The sequence below is a fragment of the Mesoplodon bidens genome (genome assembly GCF_964165515.1).
Source record: "Mesoplodon bidens genome assembly, chromosome: 13".
Taxonomy (NCBI): Eukaryota; Metazoa; Chordata; class Mammalia; order Artiodactyla; family Ziphiidae; genus Mesoplodon; species Mesoplodon bidens.
Window position 1 is genome coordinate 33,122,636 of NC_138169.1, and position 24,539 is coordinate 33,147,174.

The 24,539-nt window shown below is 39.3% G+C and overlaps 1 protein-coding gene across 1 annotated transcript in view; it reads left to right on the top strand.

Moving 5' to 3' along the window:
• L3MBTL4 (L3MBTL histone methyl-lysine binding protein 4) overlaps nucleotides 1–24,539 on the top strand; it is a gene marked incomplete at its 3' end in the record, with an annotated part of 382,269 nt that overhangs the window by 102,975 nt on the left and 254,755 nt on the right. Inside the window, 5 exon segments of the mRNA XM_081252127.1 lie at nucleotides 7,367–7,471; nucleotides 8,523–8,658; nucleotides 10,358–10,449; nucleotides 12,356–12,510; nucleotides 13,598–13,674. Of these exon segments, the coding sequence (XP_081108253.1) occupies nucleotides 7,367–7,471; nucleotides 8,523–8,658; nucleotides 10,358–10,449; nucleotides 12,356–12,510; nucleotides 13,598–13,674 (565 nt within the window).

A 24,539-nucleotide genomic window follows, 5' to 3' on the forward strand; every position in this document is an offset into this window, starting at 1 on the left:
AGTATATCATTTGTATCTACTTTTGATATGAGGTATGGAACTTTGAATAATCCTTCTCCACCAGTAGTGACAAAATTCATCAATTTTATACTAGAAAGCATTATTTTGCAACTGTTTGGAGAACAGAAAATGACAAAACAAAACAACTTCCGTACCCAGGAGCACATGGCGCTTCCCTGGAAATGTCCTTGAAGCCTTCTGTGGCCTCAAGCCAGGTTTTGTTTTGCGTTTTTTTGCCACTCTGTCCCCTTAGTGGAACAAACAGTTGGCAGGCTTTCAGAAGACTTATGTCCTTACTTATGCTCTGCCACTAAACTGGTGTGACCTTGAGAAAGTCTCTTAACCTCTCCGGGCTTGAGTTTATTTAGCTGTAAAAGTGGTTTTCAGGTCCAAAAACCTTGTGATTTTTTATGACTGAATTTAATGGGCTTATTGTTTGCTTTAAGTGTGTGCTTCCAGTTCCCTTTTCTTCATCATAAAATATAATTTTATAAGCACAGCTCTCAATTATGTTCATAAAATACAAGATTTTTATTTTTTTTTTTATTTTTTTTATTTTATTTATTTTTTTTTTTTTTGCGGTACGCGGGCCTCTCACTGCTGTGGCCTCTCCCGTTGCGGAGCACAGGCTCCGGACGCGCAGGCTCAGCGGCCATGGCTCATGGGCCCAGCCGCTCCGCAGCATGCGGGATCCTCCCACAAGATTTTTAGAAAGGAAAAACATCTTTATCTGCCATGAATAAACCATCACACAGAAAAGAGATGGAAGACAGGCAATGATGTTTCTCAGTAAATGTTGCCTTTTGGATTGTTAAAATGACTATCTTGGTTTTTGTTTGAAACCCTCCAAAGACTGCTGTGGCTGCTTGAGCCATACTGGTTCCTTGCAACATTACATAAAAGCTCCCAAATGTTCAACTGAGAAACCATTTTGAAATGCTGACAAGACTGACATTGCTCATCCCAACCTCTTGGCTGTGATTCATTGCCAGTGTCTTGCATTTATCATTCATACGTGATATAATACTAGTTACTCCCCATCCCCAATTTTACATCTTTCAGTTTTGTTAGAACATGAAAAGTGTTCTCTCATTTTCTGCAGCTTCTTAAATTTCCTTTCAGCCTTATTATTATACTCTCCCCCGGTCTCTCCTTCCCCTTTGCTTTTCTTACCCATGTTGTGTGCATGTGTATGTATCTATGTATATGGATGTGGTGCTTTGGAAGTTAACTGAGACATTTCAAAGCAGTGAACAGGAGGTAGTCAAACAAAACTTGTTAAATACAATCTGCTGGAAAACAGAGCAGAAGTGAGAAGAAGGCTGGGAGAGTTAAACACACACATGACATTTACTTTTGTAGAAATAAAGTATTCCTGAGAAATCATTCATTCTTGCCATTTCATTTTTGGTTTTCGTCAATTTTGCCATTTCATTTTTGGGTTTTGAGCTGTGAATGTAAGAAGGTTTCTAACAACATTTTACAAGCCAATTCATAAAGATTTTAAAACAATTTCATGTCCTTATAAAAAAAAAGCATGTACCCAAGTGTGGAAGAAGGTTGAATAAACTATGTTACATGCACACAGTGGAGGACAGTGCAGCTTAAAAGAGAATGTGGGCAGTGGCTGTGACCTGATGGGGTGGTTTCCAGGGGACGCTAGGAAGTGAACAAAGCCAATGCAAAACAGCCTGTATAATATGCTGTCTTATGTGTAAGAAGGGAGGGAAAAATAAGAAGAAATATAAACATAATTGCTTATTTTTGCAAGAAGAAACCCGGGAAGGATAAACCAGAAAAGAGTGAGATTGGTTACCTTTAAGAGGTAGAATGGGGTGGGTAGGACATGGGAAGGAGAGATACTTCTCTGAGTACCTTTTTGGAGCTTTAACTTTTGGAAGTACGTTAATATTCTGCATATTAAAATTGAAATAAATCATTAAGAAGTGAAAGAAAACAGAAACAAATGAACTCAGCCATATTTCAAGTGGATCCCATAATTGGACTGAAGAGAGAAAAAAGAATGAATCCAAGTAGTTTATGAACACAGTGTTTATATAACCCATTCTTGGATGGCAGAGCAGGAAGGGAAAATTGCAAACAAATCCTGAACTCTTTTCGTAGGTTTGTTTATTATAGTAGTGGGGGTAAAAGAGTTCTGAAACTGCAGTACATACACTATAGGATTTAGTACCTGAGTAAGTGTGTTGACCTTGTTAGAGGAGAAATACAAATATAGATAAAAAAAGACAGAATAAGCCCTCTGAGGATGGATAGAATTAGATGGATCTGTTTGAACTTAAGATTTATCATATATATATGTATATACATATATGTGTATACATAAGTGTAAATGTTTATGTATGTGTATGTGTTTTGTATGTAACTATAGTGAAGGAGTTGCAGAATATTGTAATTGTGTGATCAAAATTAACATCACCAATGGACCAGATGTGATGTCCTTAGAAGAACACATCATCACCCATATGGCAGGCTGGCAAAACAATGCATAACCTGAAGCTAATCATAGGGAACATCAGACAAATCCAAAATGAGGAACTTTCTATTTTAAAAAATACAGGAGGGAAAACACTGTGTTCTTTAAAAATGTCAGTATTATAAAACATAAAGAAAGACAATGGAAAATGTTCCAGATTAAGGGAGACTAAACAGACATGTCAATTAAATTTAATATCTGCCTTTAAACTGAATTCTATTCTGGAGGGAAAATATTATGAAGTGCATTGTTGGATAAATTGGAAAAATTGTAATATGAGTGGAAGATTAGTTAAAAGTATTGAATAATGTCAAATTTACAGACGTTGATAAATGAGCTGTTGTTAAGTAAGAGAACGTTCCTATTTTTAGGGAAAATAGACTGCTCTTAGTGAAAAAATTTAGTATTTAGGGGTAAAGAGCCCTCAAATGATTAAAAAATCATATGTACACATATACGTATATGTATAGATCTGGATCTGTATACACACAGACACTTGAGAGAGGGGACAAACAGAAATGATAAAGCAAATGAGGTGGAATGTTAACAATAAATAAATCTAGGTAAAGGCTATACATGTTCTCTGTACTATTTTGTTCTTGGAACACAATGACCCAAAACCTATGGGATGCAGCAAAAGTAGTTCTAAGAGGGAAGTTTATAGCAATACAATCCTACCTTAAGAAACAAGAAACAGGGCTTCCCTGGTGGTGCAGTGGTTGAGAATCCGCCTGCCAATGCAGGGGATACAGGTTCGTGTCCCAGTCCGGGAAGATCCCACATGCCGCAGAGCGGCTAGGCCAGTGAGCCATGGCCGCTGAGCCTGCGCGTCCGGAGCCTGTGCTCCACAATGGGAGAGGCCACAACAGTGAGAGGCCCGCATACCGCAAAAAAAAAAAAAAAAAAAGAAACAAACATCTCAAATAAACAACCTAACCTTGCACCTAAAGCAATTAGAAAAAGAAGAACAAAAAAGAGCCCCCCAAAGTTAGCAGAAGGAAAGAAATCATAAAGATCAGATCAGAAATAAATGAAAAAGAATGAAGGAAATGATAGCAAAGCTCAATAAAACTAAAAGCTGGTTCTTTGAGAAGATAAACAAAATTGATAAACCATTAGTGAGACTTATCAAGAAAAAAAGACTCAAATCAATAGAATTAGAAATGAAAAAGGAGAAGTAAGAGCTGACACTGCAGAAAAAGAAAAGATCATGAGAGATTACTACAAGCAACTATATGCCAATAAAATGGACAACCCAGAAGAAATGGACAAATTCTTAGAAAAGCACAACCTTCCGAGACTGAACCAGGAAGAAATAGAAAATATGAACAGACCAATCACAAGCACTGAAATTGAGACTGTGATTAAAAATCTTCCAACAAACAAAAGCCCAGGACCAGATGGCTTCACAGGCGAAAGAACTCTATCAAACATTTAGAGAAGAGCTAACACCCATCCTTCTCAAACTCTTCCAAAATATAGCAGAGGGAGGAACACTCCCAAACTCATTCTGTGAGGCCACCATCACCCTGATACCAAAACCAGACAAGGATGTCACAAAGAAAGAAAACTACAGGCCAATATCACTGATGAACAAAGATGCAAAAAACCTCAGAAAAATACTAGCAAACAGAATCCAGCAGCACATTAAAAGGATCATACACCATGATCAAGTGGCATTAATCCAAAGAATGCAAGGATTCTTCAATGTATGCAAGTCAATCGATGTGATAAAACCATATTAACAAATAGAAGGAGAAAAACCATATGATCATCTCAATAGATGCAGAAAAACCTTTTGACAAAATTCAACACCAATTTATGATAGAAACCCTCCAGAAAGTAGGCATAGAGGGAACTTACCTCAACATAATAAAGGCCATATATGACAAACCCATAGCCAACATCGTTCTCAATGGTGAAAAACTGAAAGCATTTCCTTTAAGATCAGGAACAAGACAAGGAGGTCCACTCTCACCACTATTATTCAACAGAGTTTTGGAAGTTTTAGCCACAGGAATCAAAGAAGAAAAATAAAAGGAATCCAAATCAGAAAAGAAGAAGTAAAGCTGTCACTGTTTGCAGATGACATTCTCTATACATAGAGAATCCTAAGATGCTACCAGAAAACTACTAGTGCTAATCAATGAATTTGGTAAAGTAGCAGGATACAAAATTAATGCACAGAAATCTCTTGCATCCCTGTACACTAATGATGAAAAATCTGAAAGTGAAATTAAGAAAACACTCCCATTTACCACTGCAACAAAAAGAATAAAATATCTAGGAATAAACCTACCTAAGGAGACAAAAGAACTGTATGCAGAAAATTATAAGACACTGATGAAAGAAATTAAGGATGATACAAGTAGATGGAGAGATATACCATGTTCTTGGATTGGAAGAATCAACATTGTGAAAATGACTTTACTACCCAAAGCAATCTACAGATTCAATGCAATCCCTATCAAACTACCACTGGCATTTTTCACAGAACTGGATCAAAAAATTTCACAATTTGTATGGAAACACAAAAGACCCTGAATAGCCAAAGCAATCTTGAGAACGAAAAATGGAGCTGGAGGAATCAGGCTCCCTGACTTCAGACTATACTACAAAGCTACAGTAATCAAGACAATATGGTACTGGCACAAAAACAGAAATAAAGATCAATGGAACAGGATAGACAGCCCAGAGGTAAACCCATGCACATATGGTCACCTTATCTTTGATAAAGGAGGCAAGAATATACAATGGAGAAAAGACAGCCTCTTCAATAAGTGGTGCTGGGAAAACTGGACAGCTACATGTAAAAGAATGAAATTAGAACACTCCCTAACACCATACACAAAAATAAACTCAAAATGGGTTAAAGACCTAAATGTAAGGCCAGGCTCCATCAAACTCTTAGAGGAAAACATAGGCAGAACACTCTATGACATAAATCACAGCAAGATCCTTTTTGACCGACCTCCTAGCGAAATAGAAATAAAAACAAAAATAAACAAATGGGACCTAATGAAACTTAAAAGCTTTTGCACAGCAAAGGAAACCATAAACAAGACCAAAAAACAACCCTCAGAATGGGAGAAAATATTTGCAAATGAAGCAACTGACAAAGGATTAATCTCCAAAATTTACAAGTAGCTCATTCAGCTCAATATCAAAAAAACAAACAACCCAATCCAAAAATGGGCAGAAGACCTAAATAGACATTTCTCCAAAGAAGATATACAGATTGCCAACAAAGACATGAAAGAATGCTCAACATCATTAATCATTAGAGAAATGCAAATCAAAACTACAATGAGATATCATCTCACACAGGTCAGAATGGCCATCATCAAAAAATCTACAAACAAATGCTGGAGAGGGTATGGAGAAAAGGGAACCCTCTTGCACTGTTGGTGAGAATGTAAATTGATACAGCCACTATGGAGAACAGTATGGAAGTTTGTTAAAAACTAAAAATAGAACTACCATATGACCCAGCAATCTCACTACTGGGCATATACCCTGAGAAAACCATAATTCAAAAAGAGTCATCGGGCTTCCCTGGTGGCGCAGTGGTTGAGAGTCCGCCTGCCGATGCAGGGGACACGGGTTCGTGCCCTGGTCTGGGAAGATCCCACATGCCGCGGAGCGGCTGGGCCCGTGAGCCATGGCTGCTGAGCCTGCGCATCCGGAGCCTGTGCTCTGCAAGGGGAGAGGCCACAACAGTGAGAGGCCCGCCTACCGCAAAAAAAAAAAAAAAAAAAAAAAAAAAAAAGAGTCATGTACCAAAATGTTCATTGCAGCTCTATTTACAATAGCCAGGATATGGAAGCAACCTAAGTGTTCATCAACAGATGAATGGATAAAGAAGATGTGGCACATATATACAGTGGAATATTACTCAGCCATATAAAGGAACAAAACTGAGTTATTTGCAGTGAGGTGGATGGACCTAGAGTCTGTCATACAGAGTGAAGTAAGTCAGAAAGAGAAAAATACCATATGCTAACACATATATATGGAATCTAAAAAAGAAAAAAAATGGTCAGAAGAACCTAGGGACAAGATGGGAATAAAGACACAGACCTACTAGAGAAAGGACTTGAGGATACAGGGAGGCGGAAGGGTAAGCTGGGACAAAGTGAGGCATGGACATATATACAGTACCAAACATAAAATAGATAGCTAGTGGGAAACAGCCACATAGCGCAGAGAGATCAGCTCGGTGTTTTGTGACCACCTAGAGGGGTGGGATAGGGAGTGTGGGAGGGAGGGAGATGCAAGAGGGAAGAGATATGGGGACATGTGTATATGTATAACTGATTCACTTCGTCATAAAGCAGAAACTAACCATTGTAAAGCAATTATACTCCAATAAAGATGTTAAAAAATAAAATAACAGTAGGAGAATATCTATGTAACTTCAGTGTTGCAAGGGATTTCATAGGCTAGATGTGCCAACTGTACAGGAAATAGCCGATATATTTTATTACCTTAAAATAAAATTCTCCACAGTCATCATAAACAAAGTGAAAAGCCAAGTAAGTTACAGATTGGGACTAAGTAACCATCATAATCAACAAAGGATTGTGTCCAGAGTACAGGAAGAGCTCCTTCAGATCATTAAGGAAAAATGGGCCAAAGGAGTAGATGGGGAGTTCACAGGACATAGAGTTTGGCAGATGAACTATGTCAAGGAATGTACAACCGATCAAGCCATCTTTGAGGGCAAAATCTCCAAGAGCAGGCTTCTATCTTTGGTTATATTATTGAGCTTCCAAACTTGTATGATTGTGTGCATAGAGACACCAAGTGTTTTAATATCAAACAGTGAAGATATTTCAGTGATTAATCTTATATCATGAAATTTCCTAGGACCAGTCCTTTCCGGAGCGTGAAAATGGTTTTCAGGTTGGAATGAGATTAGAAGGCATTGACCCCCGTCATCCATCTGTGTTTTGTGTGCTTTCTGTAGCTGAGGTAAGAAATAGTGCTATTGTCTTGGGCTAATTACAGTGACAGGAGAGAATTTTCTAGAGAATGACGAGTACTTTGTGTTATAAACAAGTCCAAGTACATTATGGATTTATTTTATTCAGTGATGGGTGAAGTACGTTCTTTAATGAAATTTTTTTCTTCTCTGAAGATTAATTTTCTAATAAGTTTCTCATTACTAGTGGTTACTTTTGATTTAATTGGTAAATAGTTTTCACCTGAGGTTGATAAAATCAGTGAATCCCACAATGTTGCTTTTGTCTGTTAAAAGAGACAATTATTCAAGTTTTATCTGAACTAATGAGAAATGTATATGAAAAAATCCATGCTTATGAATTATATATTTATATAAATACATGAATTTTATGAAAATTATATAGGGTGAGGAGCCATTGATAAAGTAAATGGCTTATATAATATTTAGTAAACATTTTATGTTATTAAATTGATAAAAGACCTCAGTATTTCGAATAACATCAAACATAGAAAACACTATTCACTTAATTTACTGAATGATTATAGTTATTGAACTTGTATAGCGTGTCTAGGAGATGTGTTTCTCAGACTGTTTTATTATTTTCTTTATTGAGTATGCTGGATCCATATGTTAAGTTAAATAAGGTCATACCCATTTTGGTTTTTGCTGTGTACTTTAGGTTACACTGTTTTGGGATATGAATCCAAGCCAGACAGCAGGAGATGGGGTTTCTGAAAGGAATATTTGCTAGGTATTGAATGAACAAATAAACAAACTTGTCGATTAATGGTTATGTAAATTGACCGCAGATTCCTAGACTGAGTAAAAGGATAGTTTTTTTGCAGAAAAATTTTTGATACTTGAAAGATAGTGTCTAGTTTGTCAGCATTTGTCTTATCCAGATTCATCTATGAATTTGTTCTTTAGTATAAGACATTTGGATGTAAGGATTGTTTCATATATATTGATGGTGTTGACAGAATAAATGAATATTTTGTTAATTTTGTGTACACTTCAAATGCATGCTTAATGAACGATTGTAAACATTCTGTTTTGCAGGTGTGTGGTTACCGTCTCAGACTTCATTTTGACGGTTATTTAAGCTGCTATGATTTTTGGACTAACGCTGGTTCCCCTGACATTCATCCCGTAGGATGGTGTGAAAAGACCAAACATGAATTACACATCCCTAAGGGTAAGTCAGGAGGAAAAGACAGTCATCTTTTTAATGAAATACTAACAAGAGAGCCTGGTGTGAATTGATTTTCAAAATGAAAGTTTGATCCACAAAAAGCAGTAAGACTACAAGGATATCACTGTTAGAAATAAATAAATGTCTTTAAGGAAAAGCATCAAAGACTGTTTAGGTCAGATATTCCGAGGTACATAGGGCAGAAGTAAAATCTCATGAGAGCATTTTATCTTACATAAAGTTTATTAAACTTTATAAGGAATGAAGAAACTAATGTTTAAATTACAGTTGAAATAAAATATTTCACTTAATCAGTGATGCTGTACAGTGAGGAAACTTGATTCACTGTATATCATTTGTTTCAAGCAGAAATCATAGAGCACAGGGAACTATGAAAGTGAAAAATTCACTGTTTTCTTTCCATGGGAATTAAAAATCTCTTCTTTGTCTTTTGTTATGTGGGAGAGGAACTGGGTTGGCAGACATGACTGAAACCCTTCTTACCTGCTGTCTGCTAGTGAGGTGAGGATTCATAGGTTGGGATGCCAGTGGGCCTGTTTCCTCGACCAGCAAATTTGTATATAAGGTCTCCTGCTTGGGTGTTAGACTCCTGGCTGACCGTGGCAACTTCTCGAGTCACTGTATAGTCATTTTATTCTTAGGAAGCAGCTCAGGGTGTCCTCTGGGATCCACCCCTGAGGCTGGCAGCAGGGTCCCCTGAGATTGCTGGGTTTCAGGGAGGTTGGAACAGGCCCCAGGCTCATTCACCCCGTGGGTGGTAGGTGTTCGTGGAGCCCTTCCTGTGTGCAGGCCCTGGGGACAGAGCAGTGAATAAAGGAAACTGTCTCTGTCTCCATGGGGCTTTCATTCCAGAGGGGAGGAGGAGAATAAACAGAGAGAAAGGTGCGTGTCTAGCAGCGACAGGCGTGGAGCGCTGAGTGGGGTCCCAGGGCTGCCCTTGCAATAAGCGAGGTGAAGACAGTCCTGGGGTGTGACGTCTGACAGATGCCTGGACGGATGCACAACAGAGACAGCCAGGTGGCTCCCTGCGGAGGAGCACGTATCAGAGCCCAGCAGCAGGTGTGGCACAGACCAGGAATCACAGGAGCGCTGGAGCGGAGAGGCAAGGGCCAGGAGGGAGGAGATAAGTGAGAGGTGTCGCCGTGGCCTTGAAGGCCGGGCAAGGAGTTTGACGTCTATTCTGAGTGTGACACTCAATCTGAGTATTACCTGAGCCTGGGCCAGCTCCCACAGGAGCTGCTTTAGGGCACATGGACGGGAGGGTCAGGCATTTTATTGGGAAGCCTGTAAAGACAAGGGCAGAAAGCTGGAGCTGCCATGTGGCCTGGGGGGCGGTTCTGTCGCCCCTGCAGTGTCTGGCTCCCCTGGGGCTGCTTAACATCAGGCCCACGCTGGCCTCGGGGACGTGGCTGACTCCTGTCAGGCCACCAGCGTACTGATTCCATACTTGAATGAGTTTTGTAGGGAATGACATGCATGGTGGGAAATCAAACTCAACAGTTTGGAATTCCATACATTAAAACAGCACTGAAACAGTTTAGAGATTTTAATATAAATCTTTTGTGTCTGCTAAAGGACGTTGAATTTATGGCAGAAAACTGAATAAGAATAGTATTGATACATTTATTATGCACATGGTTACATCTTGTGGGTATTTTGAATAGTCCGTACGTTTTTTTAGGTTATAGAAAAGATAAATTTGTTTGGATGGATTACTTGAAGGCCTGCAAATTGCAAAATGCTCCCAAGAAATTATTCAGAAACAGAAATTCTGTAAGTATTTTCTTCCATAGTATAAATCAGATTTTTACTTCAACTTAAATTTCTTAAAATTCACTATGTATTATGTTGTATTTTAATCTTTTAAGAATCCTTAGCTTCCTATGACTTTTCTCACTAGATTTGTCAGTTTCCTATGGGCATATTTGTTTTTCTTTTAAACATACAATTAAATAATTAGATGGAGAGAGTAGAAAACTTTACATGTAAAGCTGGCTAAAATTTAAAATGCCTTTTAGAAGGTGTTTCTTTTTGCTTCTAGTGAGTTAGTCGTTTAAATTTGGTTTGATGCTTTGAGACCTGATGATATGCCAGGTGGACTTTGACTGTACCTGGTCCAGTTGTATTTATGTGTAATGAAAAAGAGGGTGACGGTTCATATAGATTCGAAGGGTGTGTGAGGATTTGGGTGGAACACACTCACCCTCTGTGTCCCAGCAGCCTAACAGGTGTTCAGGAGAGAAGGAGAAAAAGTCGCAGCCCCGCCTCCTCTGGGCCCAGGTGAGGCCACACACCACGGAGGGGCAGGAAGCCTGGAGCCAGGGAGGCCCCACCACCTGCTGGCTGTGTCCCCTGAGGACAGTCCCCACCCCCCGCCCCCTTCCCCAGGCTTCAGTGTCCTGCTCTTGAATCAGTGTTCCACAACTGTCCAACATGTTTCATAGACTCGTATCAAGGAAGAGAGTTAGAGAAATGTGAAAATGCTTTAAGAAAAGTAATGTGCTAAAGGAAACCAAAAATCAGGGTCCAGTATAGATAGTAAAGAAGTAGTCCCTGGATATTGTGTGTATATTTTCTAAATCCCAGGCCTGGCTAATTATAGCTACAGGAAAAGTGGGGCTTTATCATTGTCATGTTATTATAAATCATAGCCCTTAGTATTTTTTTTTTTTTTTTTTTTTGCGTTACATGGGCCTCTCACTGTTGTGGCCTCTCCCGTTGCGGAGCACAGGCTCCGGACGCACAGGCTCAACAGCCATGGCTCACGGGCCCAGCTGCTGCGCGGCATGTGGGATCTTCCCAGACCGGGGCACGAACCCGTGTCCCCTGCATCGGCAGGCGGACTCTCAACCACTGCGCCACCAGGGAAGCCCTCCCTTAGTATTTTTAATACTAAAAAATATGTGCAGGTACTAAAAAAAGCATTTTTTTTTTCAACTATGATTTATTTATAGATAAGCACATGTGTTCCTTAAATGTTGAGAAAGCCACTAATTTCAACACTTGATCAAAGTATAAGTGGTAATTTTAGTGCTAAAGAGATATCTTTAAAACTTTTCCAAATAGTGGTATTTGGAAATATAGCACCCATCTAAAGCCTACAGGGACCAGAGAAAAATTATTTGATATTACTGTATTCAGTAAACAGTATATTTTAAAATTAATACAGATTATTCTATGAACTGAAGAGGGAAAATGATGATGAAAGGGGAAATAAACCTACCTGCACAACAGAAGAAAAAAGCACAGAGTAAAAGCTCATTTCCTGGGATTCCTTTTTTATGAATGTACACTTGGTAGCAGTCTGTTGGAATATTTTTACTGGCTGACTTCATTCTGCAGTGTAAGTGTTGATACCCTGTGGACTTTTCTGATGCTAAACATGACAGAAGTTTTGACAGTGGCTCAGTCCTGTTTGGTGTCCTGTTTCTCTTTGTGCCTCTTCCCCGTGTTAGAACGGGCCAGGGGCTTCCCTGGTGGCGCAGTGGTTGAGAGTCCGCCTGCCGATGCAGGGGACATGGGTTCGTGCCCCAGTCCGGGAAGATCCCACATGCTGCGGAGTGGCTGGGCCCATGAGCCATGGCCGCTGAGCCTGCGCGTCCGGAGCCTGTGCTCCACACGGGAGAGGCCACAACAGTGAGAGGCCCGCGTACCGCCAAACAAACAAACAAACAAAAAGAACGGGCCAGTGCCTAAGGAATTTCAGGTTGGAATGAAGCTGGAGGCTGTCGACAGGAAGAACCCTTCCTTGGTGTGTGTGGCAACCATAGCAGATATTGTTGGAGATCGCTTGCTAGTGCATTTTGACAATTGGGATGATAGTTACGATTACTGGTGAGACACCAATGTGCGTTGTATTTTTGTGTGTTCGTGTTTGCCGTTAAGAATTTATATTCATTCCATGACTGTCACTGTTCTTGCTGTTCTTATAGTAATGAACGTGAGGAATCTAGTGGCTGGCTTGTCACTACCTTCTTTTCCTCATGAACTGTTGAATTAAAGAACCTGAGAAAGTTTTTTTTCCGTCTCTGAGAGGTTGCCTAATGAGGCCTCATCTGAAATAATGTGACCAGTTCAGGGCACTCCACTATATTGTGTCTAGTTTGTAAGGGAAGCATTTCTGTAAAGAGGAAGTTAAGAACTTGCAGTATTATTTTTTTCCTGAAAAATGTTGAACTCAGACTGTCATATTTTTAAAAGAGAAGATTCAGGGAGAATGGAGTGAATTATTTGAAAGCCTGTGAAGAGCAGAGAAAATGTATGCTCACGATGCCATTAAACTAACATTGCATGAGTTAAAAGGATTTCCTAGGTGAAAACCTGAAATATGGAAGAGGGCACGGCAAAAATAATTTTTATGGCATTTCTTAAGAGCATATCCTGAATAATTGACAAGTCCCCGCCTGAGGCTGTGATTCTTCATGTGCATGGTGGGAGGAGGGGGGCTATTTTCTTCTTTGAACTAAAGAAGAGCATGGATTAATTGCTGTATGTATCTTAGGTAGTATAGTCTGGGTTCCTGAAAAGGAGAGGGAGGAAATTGTGGGCATATGGAGTCTGGTCCGTCTTATTAAAATTTGGACTGGCCTATTAATATTTTCCCTTGCTGCTAGCAAGAAGTGATAGAAGGGGTTTATTAAAATGTTCACTCTCTGGGGAGATCACTGGCAGTTCAGGTCCTAGTCAAACACTTTTTAAAGAAATACTTTTAAATTTCAAGAAGGTTATGTAAAAGAGAAGTTTGGCCACTCAGGTTACAAAATATAGAACTAAAATTACTTCTGTTTCTCTTAGGCTATAAAATATTTTAGCTATGCCATAGTATTTTCCATGTCTTCTCTTAATATCTAGAATGATCATTACTCTTGGATTCTTTCTCTGGTGTTAATATGGGATCTAAAATAGAATCCTGTTTTTGCAGGTGTGATGTCAATAGTCCTTATGTTCAGCCAGTTGGTTGGTGTCAGGAGCATGGAAGAACTCTGATAACACCCCAAGGTGAGTGGACTGGCTGGATTCTCTTTGAAGTCATCTCTGTGTGAGTGGCAATGCCCATTCTTATTTTTGTTTATGGAAACCACATTTCAATACAAAGTGTATGATAAAAATATCGTGCAAGATTCTGTGGACCATCAAGGGACCCAGATGTCTGAAATCTGCACATCCTTCCCCATAATGCAAATGGACTGTGTTTATAAAGACATATTAGGCAGCCATTTTAAAAAATTGCTATTTTTTTATCCAACAAAATGAGTGCAATCCCTGTGAACTGACTTTTAAAACTAGCTATTTCCACCTATGTAATTTAACTTATTACCAATGTTAATTCATTAATTGACCATTAGGTTATTAAATATACTTAATTTTGGAGTTAAATGTAAGAAATGCAGAAACCTAAGAAGTGAGAATTAATAATGAGGGCCTAGACTTGCCAGACCCCTTCACCAAGCCAACTTAGTGGCTCAGCTAAACACTGACATAGGGACTTTCTTGTTATTTATCTGTTTTCTCATTACAGAAATGGAATATCTCTCCATTTATTTAGTTCTTTGATTTATTTCAGTGGCATTTTGTGGTTTTTCTCATATAGATCTTACATATATTTTGCTAGATTTTATAACTATTCTATTATTTTGAGTGCTAATGTATATGGTATTGTGTTTTTAATTTCAAATTTCACTAGTTCATTGCTGGTATATAGGAAAGCAGTTGAATTTTATATGTTAACCTTGTATCCTGCAACCTTGTTATAATCACTTATTGGTTCTTGGAGTTTTTTTGTTGATGCTTATGGATATTCTACACCTCTGTGAACAAAGTTATATTTCTTTCTTCCCAGTCGGTATATCTTTTATTTCCTTTTCTTGTCCTGTTGCATTAGCTAATATGTACCGTGCTGTTTTGACCACTGCAGCTTTTTAGTCAGTTTTGAACTCTGGAAGTGTGAACCCTCCAACTTTGTTCTTCTTTTTCAAGATTGCTTTGGCTATTTCTGGCCCCTTGCAGTTCTTTATGAATTTGAGGATTGGCTTTTCAATTTCTGGAGAAACGACTATTGGGATTTTGGTAAGGGTTATGTTGAATATAGATTGCTTTAGGGAGTGTTGCCATCTTAACGGTATTAAGTTTTCTAATCCATGAACATGGGATGTCTTTTCACTTACTTAGACCTCCTTTCATTTCTGTCAGCAGTATTTTTTAACTTTGGGTGTACGGGTCTTTTACCTCCTTGGTTAAATTTATTGGTATTTTATTCTTTTGGATGCTGTTGTAAATGGAATTGTTTTATTTATTTATTTTTGGAATTTTTTATTTCTGGCATAAAGAAACACAAATGATTTCATAGTCTGCAATTTTGCTGAATTTGTTTATTAGCTCTAGTAGGTTTTTTGTGTGGATTCTATGGGATTTTTTCATATAGAATTGTGTAGCCTATCAAAATAGTAAAGTTCCAAAAAATTCATATTTCTAATTTGAATGCCTTTAATTTTGTGTCTTGCCTAATTATGGTAGCTAGGACTTCCAGTACAGTGTTGAATGTAGCGGTAAAAGTAGGCATTCTTGTCTTTTTACTAATCTTAGGGTGAAAAGATTTCAGCCTCTCACTATCAAGTATGATATTAGCTGTGGGTTTTTCATAAATGCCCCGTATCATGTTAAGGAAGCTCCCTTTTACTCCTAGTTTTCTGAGCGTTTTTATCATAGAAGGGTGTTGAATTCTGTCCAGTGCTTTTTCTGCATCTATTGAGAAGATTGTGTGGGACTTTCTTCCCCTTTGTTTCATGGTGTATAATCCTTCTAATGTGCTGTTGAGTTCAGTTTGCTACGGTTCTGTTAAGAACTTTTGTATCTGTATTCATAAGGGGTATTGGTCTGTTGTTTCCTTGTCATGTCTTTGGTCTGTTCTTTTAAATGCTGTAAATGGAATTGTTTTCTTAATTTCATCTTTGGATTGTTCATTGCTACTTTGTAGAAATACAATTGATTTTTGTGCAATGACCTTATACTCTGAATTCATTTATTTGCTCTAATAGTTGTGTGTGTGTGTGTTCCTTAAGATTTTCTATATGTGAAATTATGTCATCTATAAGTAAAGATACTTTCACTTCTTCCTTTCCGATCTGAATACGTTTTCTTTCTTTCCTGAATCCTCTGTCTAGACCTCCCAGTGCATGTTGAACAATAGTGGCAGGATCAGACATCCTTTTCTTGTTCCTGATCCTAGGGGAACCCTTCATCTTTGCACATTAAACTTGATGTTTACTGTGAGCTTTTTGTGGATGCCCTTTATCAGATTGAGGAAAGTCCCTTCTATTCCTAGTTGTTTTATCATGAAAGGTCGTCCTTTATTCTATTAATATGGTTTCATTATATTTATTGCTTTCTATATGTTGAAACAATCTTGTCTTCTTGGGATAAATCTCGTGTGTGTGTGTGTGTGTGTGTGTGTGCGTGTATAAATATATTTTTTCTTACATGTTGCTGCACTATTTGGTTAGCTCACATTTCATTGAGGAATTTTGTGTCTGTACTCCTAAAGTCATCTACTCTTTTTTTTTTTAATACATTACTTTAAAATATATTTATTTATTTGGTTGCACCAGGTCTTGGTTGTGGCAGGCAGGCTCCTTAGTTGCGGTTCCGGGGCTCCTTAGTTGTGGCATGCGAACTCTTAGTTGCAGCATACATGTGGGATCTAGTTCCCTGACCAAGGGTCAAACCCAGGCCGGCTGCACTGGGAGCATGGAGTCTTAGCCACTGCGCCACCAGGGAAGTCCCAAAGTCATCCACTCTTTTAAAATGTTTTTATTCCTATTAGAGTATCTAAAGCTGCTCTGAGTGCTAAGGAAAAACAGGATGAACAACAAGTCAAGAAGTTTGGTTATTTAAAACCTTAATCCACCATATGATTACTCGTCTTTAGTGGGGACTCAACCATGTTAGAAAGGGGTCCCCTCTTATGGTGCTGCAGGGTGTTGACCCTGCACAGTGGCCTTCATTGAATGCCAGGAAGCTTCCCATTTGGTTTGGGAAGTAAATGTAAAATGAAAATTCAAGCAGATTAGCCACTTAGTCAAGGTATGAACAAGAGAGTGGAGTGTAATGAAAATATATGCAAAGGAACTGTGAGTAAAAATTGGGTGAAGGCAATTAAAGCTGAGCAATAAACAAAATTGCTTAAAGCTCGTGATGAGTTGTGATCATGCTGACCTCTAGGTGTGTGGGAAAGCACGAGTGCACCAGAGATGTTAGTCCCTGGATAGATGCACAAGAGAGGAAAGGTTTGAGGCCATGGGGTAGAAGGAGCCCTGAGACAGGATAATTAGAATGCTGTGCACTCAGATAGTTCACAAATGGGAATTAAACATGAGATTTTAAAAGGAAAACCTACCAACCCACATAATCTTCAGATATTCTCTCCCCTATGACAAGGCTGGAGCTACAACTGCTTGAAATACACATATATGTTATGTATTATATTTTATATATATTATCTGTCATACAGGCTTTATATTTGTATATGTATATTCAGAGTTTAAATATAGGAAAAGGTAAGAAATTAACATTGTTTGGATAATTTGTTTCTGTTAGTAATTTGGCTCCACAATTTGTTCGCTCTAGTTATTTTACTTAAAGTGAATTTGTGTTTTACACATCATTTATGCCTATAGATTTTTACATTAAATTTTATTTTATGGTTGTAATTACATATCAGAAAAAATGTATTTGCTATATTCGTCATAGCTTTTGTGCGTGTGTGTGTGTGTGTGTAATTGTACTTCTGAGAGCGATTAAGTCTCTTGAAAGTGGAACAGCACGTGCTGATCTTTACAGTTACCCCTGGTGTGCACTCACATTCTCATGGATTACCGATAAAAGAACTTCTTCAGAGAAAGAGAAAAAAAGATTAGTTTTTGAAACATGTGACCTATAAATTGTAAAGGTGTTATTTTGCTGATGTAAGTTTAATCCAAGGTGTTCCATACTCTACTCAGGATCTTTCTACAAGGACCAAAAACTATGGCAGGGCCTCTATTCCTTCAGAAGATGCAATCTGCTGGGATTTTAGTCAGAGTCACAAAATGACAAAAAGGTGTTAGGTAGGTGCATAGAAAACCCTGATAATACAGATGTTACATTTGAGGAGGAAAAGTCCCTGTCCAGATGGCTTGCCAGGCTTCATAGTGAGGTCCTCATCTTCATCTGGTGATAGGCACGCCATGTGCAGTTAAGAGTCACCTCCTTACAAATAGGGGTAACTCTGATCCTTTTGTTGAAATACAATCTCCTAGTAGCATAGTTTTAGGTAGTACATCATATAGCCAACTCTGTACAATTAAAAATTAGATTGGTCTATTAAAGAACATTAATAGATTGTTAGATTGTTAGCTAAAAGTTACCTTTTTTTCTTTTCTAGTTCTTTTGAATGGTATTGCTATTTTAAAAGTAACTCTGATTGCTTTGTATGTATGCGAAGTTTCCAGTACACTTTATTGCTCAGAGTGACTTGTTTACCAGTTAAAACAGTGGTTTTTTTCAGCGGTCTTATATGTGTGAAAGTCTGTTCTGTAGTCAGCGACAGGAGCCTCCACCCAAATGAGCTTCCCGCTCAATCTGGGCAGGTGGACGGGGAGCCCTGCGGACCCTGCTGACTGATAGCGGGACCATGTCCCCCTGAGGGATGGTGTCCTGCACTGAGATCCTCTCCAAATCTGCTGTCAACTGAACTCAAATTCAGTTCAGCAAACATCATCTCCACAGTGACTTCTGTGTTTACAGAAGGTGGAGAACCAAGTAAGAATAAAACATGATTCTTGCCCTGAAGGAAGGGATCTATTTATATTTTTGTAAAAACTTTATTGAGATCTAATTCACATACTATACAGTTCATCCACTTAAAGTGTAAGTTTCAGTGTTTTTTTTTAACATATTTACAGAGTTGTGTAACCGTCACCACAATCAATTTTAGAAAGTTTCCGTCACCCCAGAAAGAAACCCTGAGCCACTTAGCTGTTATCCCCACCCTCCATTCCCTGCAGCATTTGGAGACCATTAATCTACTCTTTGTCTTGCCTCTTCTGAATATTTCATGTAAATAGAATCATGTGATATGTGGCCTTTTGTGTCTGGCTTCTTTCACTTAGCATAAAGATTTTAGAGTTCATCCATGTTGCAGCATGTATGAGTACATTGTTTCTTTTTAGTTTCAAGTAATATTCGTTGTGTAGATAAACCACAATTTGTTTATTCATTCTTCAGTTGATGGGCATTTGGGTTGTTTTCACTTTTTGACTATTTCAGATACTGCTGCTGTGAATATTTGTGTATGAGTTTTTGCTTGAACATGTTTTCGGTTCTCTTGGGTATATATACTTAGGAGTGAAATTGCTGGGTCATATAGTAATTCTACGTTTGCCTTACTGAGTAGTTACTTACTGACTCTTCACCACAGGAGCTTCTCTGTTTTAATTCCCATCAGTAGTGTGTGAGGGTTACGTTCCTGCACATCCTTGATGACACTTGCTGTCTGTGTTTTGTTTATAGCATCATAGTGACTGTGAAGTGGAATCTCATCTTGGGTCTCATTTTTCTTGAATGCCCAATATGATGTTGTTAGCGAACCCAGGTCTGGCTGCTCGCTGCTCAAAAGCCAATTCTCAAGAGACAGGTGTTGGTAGGAAAGGAAAGGTTGCTTTATTTCGGAGGCCAGCAACCGGGGGAGAGGGTGGACTCCTGTCCCAGAACCAACTCCCGATTGCTGTTCAGGGGCAGGGGCTTTTAAAGGGGGGTTTCAGGGTTGTATAGGCAGAGGGAGGGAGCAGAACAGCACAGTCAGTTCTGACAGTCATCTTGAAATCAGTAATGTGGTGGTCTGATCAGCATCATCTTGGTTGTTTTTTTTTGTTTTTTTTTTTGCAGTATGTGGGCCTCTCACTGTTGTGGCCTCTCCTGTTGTGGAGCACAGGCTCCGGACGCGCAGGCTCAACGGCCATGGCTCACGGGCCCAGCCGCTCCGCGGCATGTGGGATCTTCCCAGACCGGGGCACGAACCCATGTCCCCTGCATCGACAGGCGGACTCTCAACCACTGCACCACCAGGGAAGCCCATCTTGGTTGTTTTAAGTACAGTTAATCTTTAGTTCCAAGGTTTGTTCCCATTTCTTTGAGGCCAGCACTCGGAATTGTGTGAAGTGGAGTAGCTTATGTCATGGCTTCAATTTGGTTATCATGTAGTCATCCTCCTCCACCTGGTGGGGCTTCATTATCTGCAAAACAGCTCACAGGAGATGGCTCAGAATATTATCTATAGCCCTTAAGGAGGAACTGAAGGTCCTTGACTGTGCTTAATGACTAAGCTATTATTATTTGGGCTCCTTTAACTGTTTTCCTCTGCTTCTGCATTTTCTCACTTCTCTGATTAAGCTTATTCTTTGCCTAGAGTTTTTCCACAGACAAAGGCAGGCTGAGGACATGGCGGGGCAAGGACCTGCCCAAGGTCCTGCTCCATTTCAGTGTCACACATTTATCTGTTTTCATGGCAACTTTGTGAAGCTTTTGTCAGTGATTTCAGTTTCATAGTTGAAGAACTGAGGTACAGAGAGGTCAGGTCACGGGCCCTGGACCTCTCACGCAGCAGGCTCGGGGTTTGGGAGCACGCCCTGTTAGTTGGTCTCTAGAACTCCCTTGCCCTTTCTCCTTCACCACCCTGCTTGAAGTCTGATGCCCATGGGCTTCTGATGGTAATGGAAGGAAAGCTTTCAGGAACACAGGAGAGGGAGAGGTCAATCCTAACCTCGTACGTGGGTGTCTTCACATTGGAAGCAGTGTTTGCATTAGTCTTTGAAGGATGTGAGAAATGGGGTGGAAGAGAATATTCTGTAGAAGGAACAGTATGTAGGAAGTAAGATGGCAGGAAGTTCCTGGCAAATTTAGGAATTATCTGTGTTATGAGCAACGTGCTGGGCTGCAGGGTAGGGGTTGGGGGAGGGGGAAGAGGAGGTGAGAAGTGACGTAGAACATTAGGCTCACACTGATTAGTGATTTGTAAATGTTTTTACTTTATTTAAAATATGAAATAATTTTTAAGATTCAGAAGAGTCACGATAACAAAAAAAAAACCTCCTCTTTTGCCAAAACATTTGAGATTAAGTTGCCAAGCTGCACGCTTTGCCCGTCACCCAATAATGTCCTTTATGTAAAAAACAAATAAGCAAACAGAAAAACAGATTTAATCCAGGCTCACAGGTTGTGCTTACTTTTCATGTCTCTTTAGTGTCCCTCAATCTGCAGTGGTTCTTCAGTCTTGCCTTGACTCTTATGCACTTGACACTTTGGTGGAGTACAACAGGCCCGTTGTTTTGTAACATGCTTCTCACCTTGGGCTTGTCTGATGTAGTGGATGTGGGTTCTGCACCTGGGGAGGAGTGTCCCAGAAGCATCGCTCAGTTCTCACGGCATCCGCTCAGGTGGTGCACGATTTCATGGCCCCTTTGCTGTCGACATTGACCTCGGTCACTTGATTACGGTGGTGTGTGGCAAGCTTCTCCGCTGTAAAATTACTCTTTTTCCTTTTGTAGTTAATATGTATTTGCTGGAGAGTGACTTGAGATTATGGAAGTACTCTGTTCCTCATCAAACTGTCACCCACTAGTTTTTAGCATCTGTTGATGTTCATGAGATGAATTAGTTACTAATGTGATACTTGCCAAATGGTGATTTTCTAATTTCCTTATTCCTTCTATATTTATTAGTTGACTTATGCTCCCCATGATTAATTTATTCAGTTTTTATAATCTGTTACTATCATCATGTAGGACCTTAGTTGGTGGAGGGTGGGATGGAAAGGCTGGTGAGCAGCCTTTCTTGACCTCAAGGATATGACAGTCTACTGGGGCCTGTTTGGTGAGTTTATAAATATTGTTATAGATGATAGCAGTGAAATTAGTCAGAGGTAACACCTGGCCAGAAAGAGGAAGACGTGCTTCACTGAGAAGATTACATGAAGGTGTACTGCCCCATGACAAATTACCATGAGCTTTGTGGCTTAAAGCAGTACAGGTTTCCTATCTTACAGTGCTGGAAGGCAGGAGTCCCAAATGGATTTCACTTCAGTTTTGGGATATTTATAAGGGATTAGTAGGATGGGTAGATCAAGACCATTTTATGAAAGATCTTTAAAAGCTGGAGTGAGGAGTTTATAGTCAAATCTCTGATGTAACTATGGTTAAGCATTTATTTCGCGATAGTAGGCCAGATTAGAAAGGAGGCTGGAACAGTTTGTACATGAAAATAAGGAGCGTGGGCCTTAACCAGGGCTGTGGGTCTGGGGCTGCGGAGGGGTAAGGCTCTTTAGAATTGCTGCTTACTTGATTTGGCAGGTGACTGACTAAGCAGACCTATATGAGCTCTTTATTCAGAGTTTCTTGTGGTCTGCAGGGCTCTGGGAATTGATGGGCCACAGAAGTAAATTGGGTTCCTGACCTAGCAAGGCTCTCTTTTCTGTAAATATTGTGTTCTACAGTAAATGCATTTTAATGCAATCACAAAAAGCCTTCCAAAGCAGAAAAAAAATTAACTTGCATATTTTGCTAGCTGTGGGACAGCTTTCTGTGGCCGTTTGATACAAGGTGCCATACTGTTTTATGTTATTATTTCTGCGCCTCAGGTGGGCGGCATGTGGGATCTTCCCAGACCAGGGCTCAAACCCGTGTCTCCTGCATTGGCAGGCGGATTCTTAACCACGGTGCCACCAGGGAAGTCCCTGGAAATAACTTTTAAGCATTAGGTAAATACTTCTAGATTACTCTCCACATACTTTTATAGTTTTTTTCTTCCAACAACAATATTAGAAAATTCAGACATTAAAAAGAAAAAAAAAAAAAGGAACAAGACCAGATCTCTCAAAATATAGGCACAAATTTTCTGTGAAGATCTTAAAATTTGTTTTTTTGCTGTTGAGTTGTATGAGTTCTTTGTATGTTTTGCATATTAACCTCTTATCAGATCAATGATTTGCAAACATTTTCTCTCATTCAGTAGGTTGTCTTCTCATTTTGTTGATAGTTTTCTTTGCTGTGCATAAGCGTTTTAGTTTGATATAGTCCCACTCATTTATTTTTGCTTTCGTTGCCTTTGCTTTTTGTATCAAATCCAGAAAATCATCACCAGGACCAATGTCAAGGAGCTTACTGCCTGTGTCTTCTTCTAGGAGTTTTAAGGTTTCAGGACTTAGCATTCATGTCTTTAATCAGCTTTCCAGGGTTCTATAATGTAAATGAACTTGCTCCCTACTGGCATTTCTCTGTAACAGATTTATGTTTTGCATTCTTAGTTACTGAATGTTAAATCAGTTTTCATTCACTTACTTCCTTTTCACGCTTCCAGGAATTTTTGTTGACAGTTCTCATCTGCTTTTGGCTTTTTACCTGTTGTCGTTGTGACTTTATGTCCTTGTATTAGTTTTATTAAATTTTTTTGTATAACCTATGTTTTATTTATACTTTCTTTTTATGTTCATTTCTCCTTCCACCCGAGTTACTCTCCCCAAGTAGATATTGGGTTGGCCAAAAAGTCTGTTTGGGTTTTTCTGTAAGACTAAGTTACAAAAACCCTAGCGAATTTTTTGGCCAACCCCATAGCAATTGGTGGTAATCCCTCCATGTTAATTACCATGAGCTAACTAGCATATCAAACCACTTCATAAATTTTAGTGCCTTAACACAATTAAGAATTGATTTCTTGCTCCTGTCATAGTACAGGAGCTCCTGTCGTAGTACAGTAATGGTTGATAGGGGTTAGTTCTGCTCCATTTAATTACTCTGGGATTGGGACTCCCCCAGGCCCTTGGGAATCTTTCTATCTGACCTGAGATTGGAAAGAGGACTGATGGTTACACGAGAGGCGTTTGGGGCCAAACTCAGAAGTAGCTTATTACAATCATTTCTACCCAAATGCATTGGCCAGAACTCAGTCACATAACTGCATTCAAATGCGTGGGAGTAAAGGAAATGTAGTTCAGCTATTTTCCCAAGAGGGAAATGAACAATTAGCCATTCTATGCTATGCATATATTGCTAATTCCCATATAATTGCATATACACACACGTATACACACTCAGACACTCGTATGTTCATGAACCCATGTCGTTTTTTAGATTATTGCTTGTGCTGTAAAAATGGGCTTACATTATGTACATCTTTTTCCATCTTTTTTTATGTTGCTCAACTATGTCTCATGGCAGATCTCTTCCAGCTCATTTGTTATAGTTCTAATTCTTTATAAAGCCTACATAATATTCCACGATGTGTTGTATCAAAATTAATTCAGTATTTCCTCTGTTGATAAGTGTTCATTTAAAAATGACTTTATTGATACTTTGGTGGCATTGAGAAGGGAGCAGGGCTAAATGTTCTACTTTGTTTTGTTTTTTTTTGCGGTACGCGGGCCTCTCACTGCTGTGGCCTCTCCCATTTGCAGAGCACAGGCTCCGGACGCGCAGGCTTAGCGGCCATGGCTCACGGGCCCAGCCGCTCTGCAGCATGTGGGATCTTCCCTGACCGGGGCACGAACCCATGTCCCCTGCATCGGCAGGCGGACTCTCAACCACTGCGCCACCAGGGAAGCCCTGTTCTACATGTTTAAGTTGGACGTCTAGCATTCAAACTTGTTGTGAACAAATGCTAAATGCAAGTTTATTTTCAGAAATAAAGCTATAATGATTGATAATTTTGGAGACGATGGAATGTACTTTGTAGGAATAACAGCAGCTTGTTTCTTTAGATTCTCCAGAATCAGTTGGCTGGGCATACTTATTAGCAAATATTCTAGATGTTTGAGGAGCACATAGAAATATTTAGCAAGC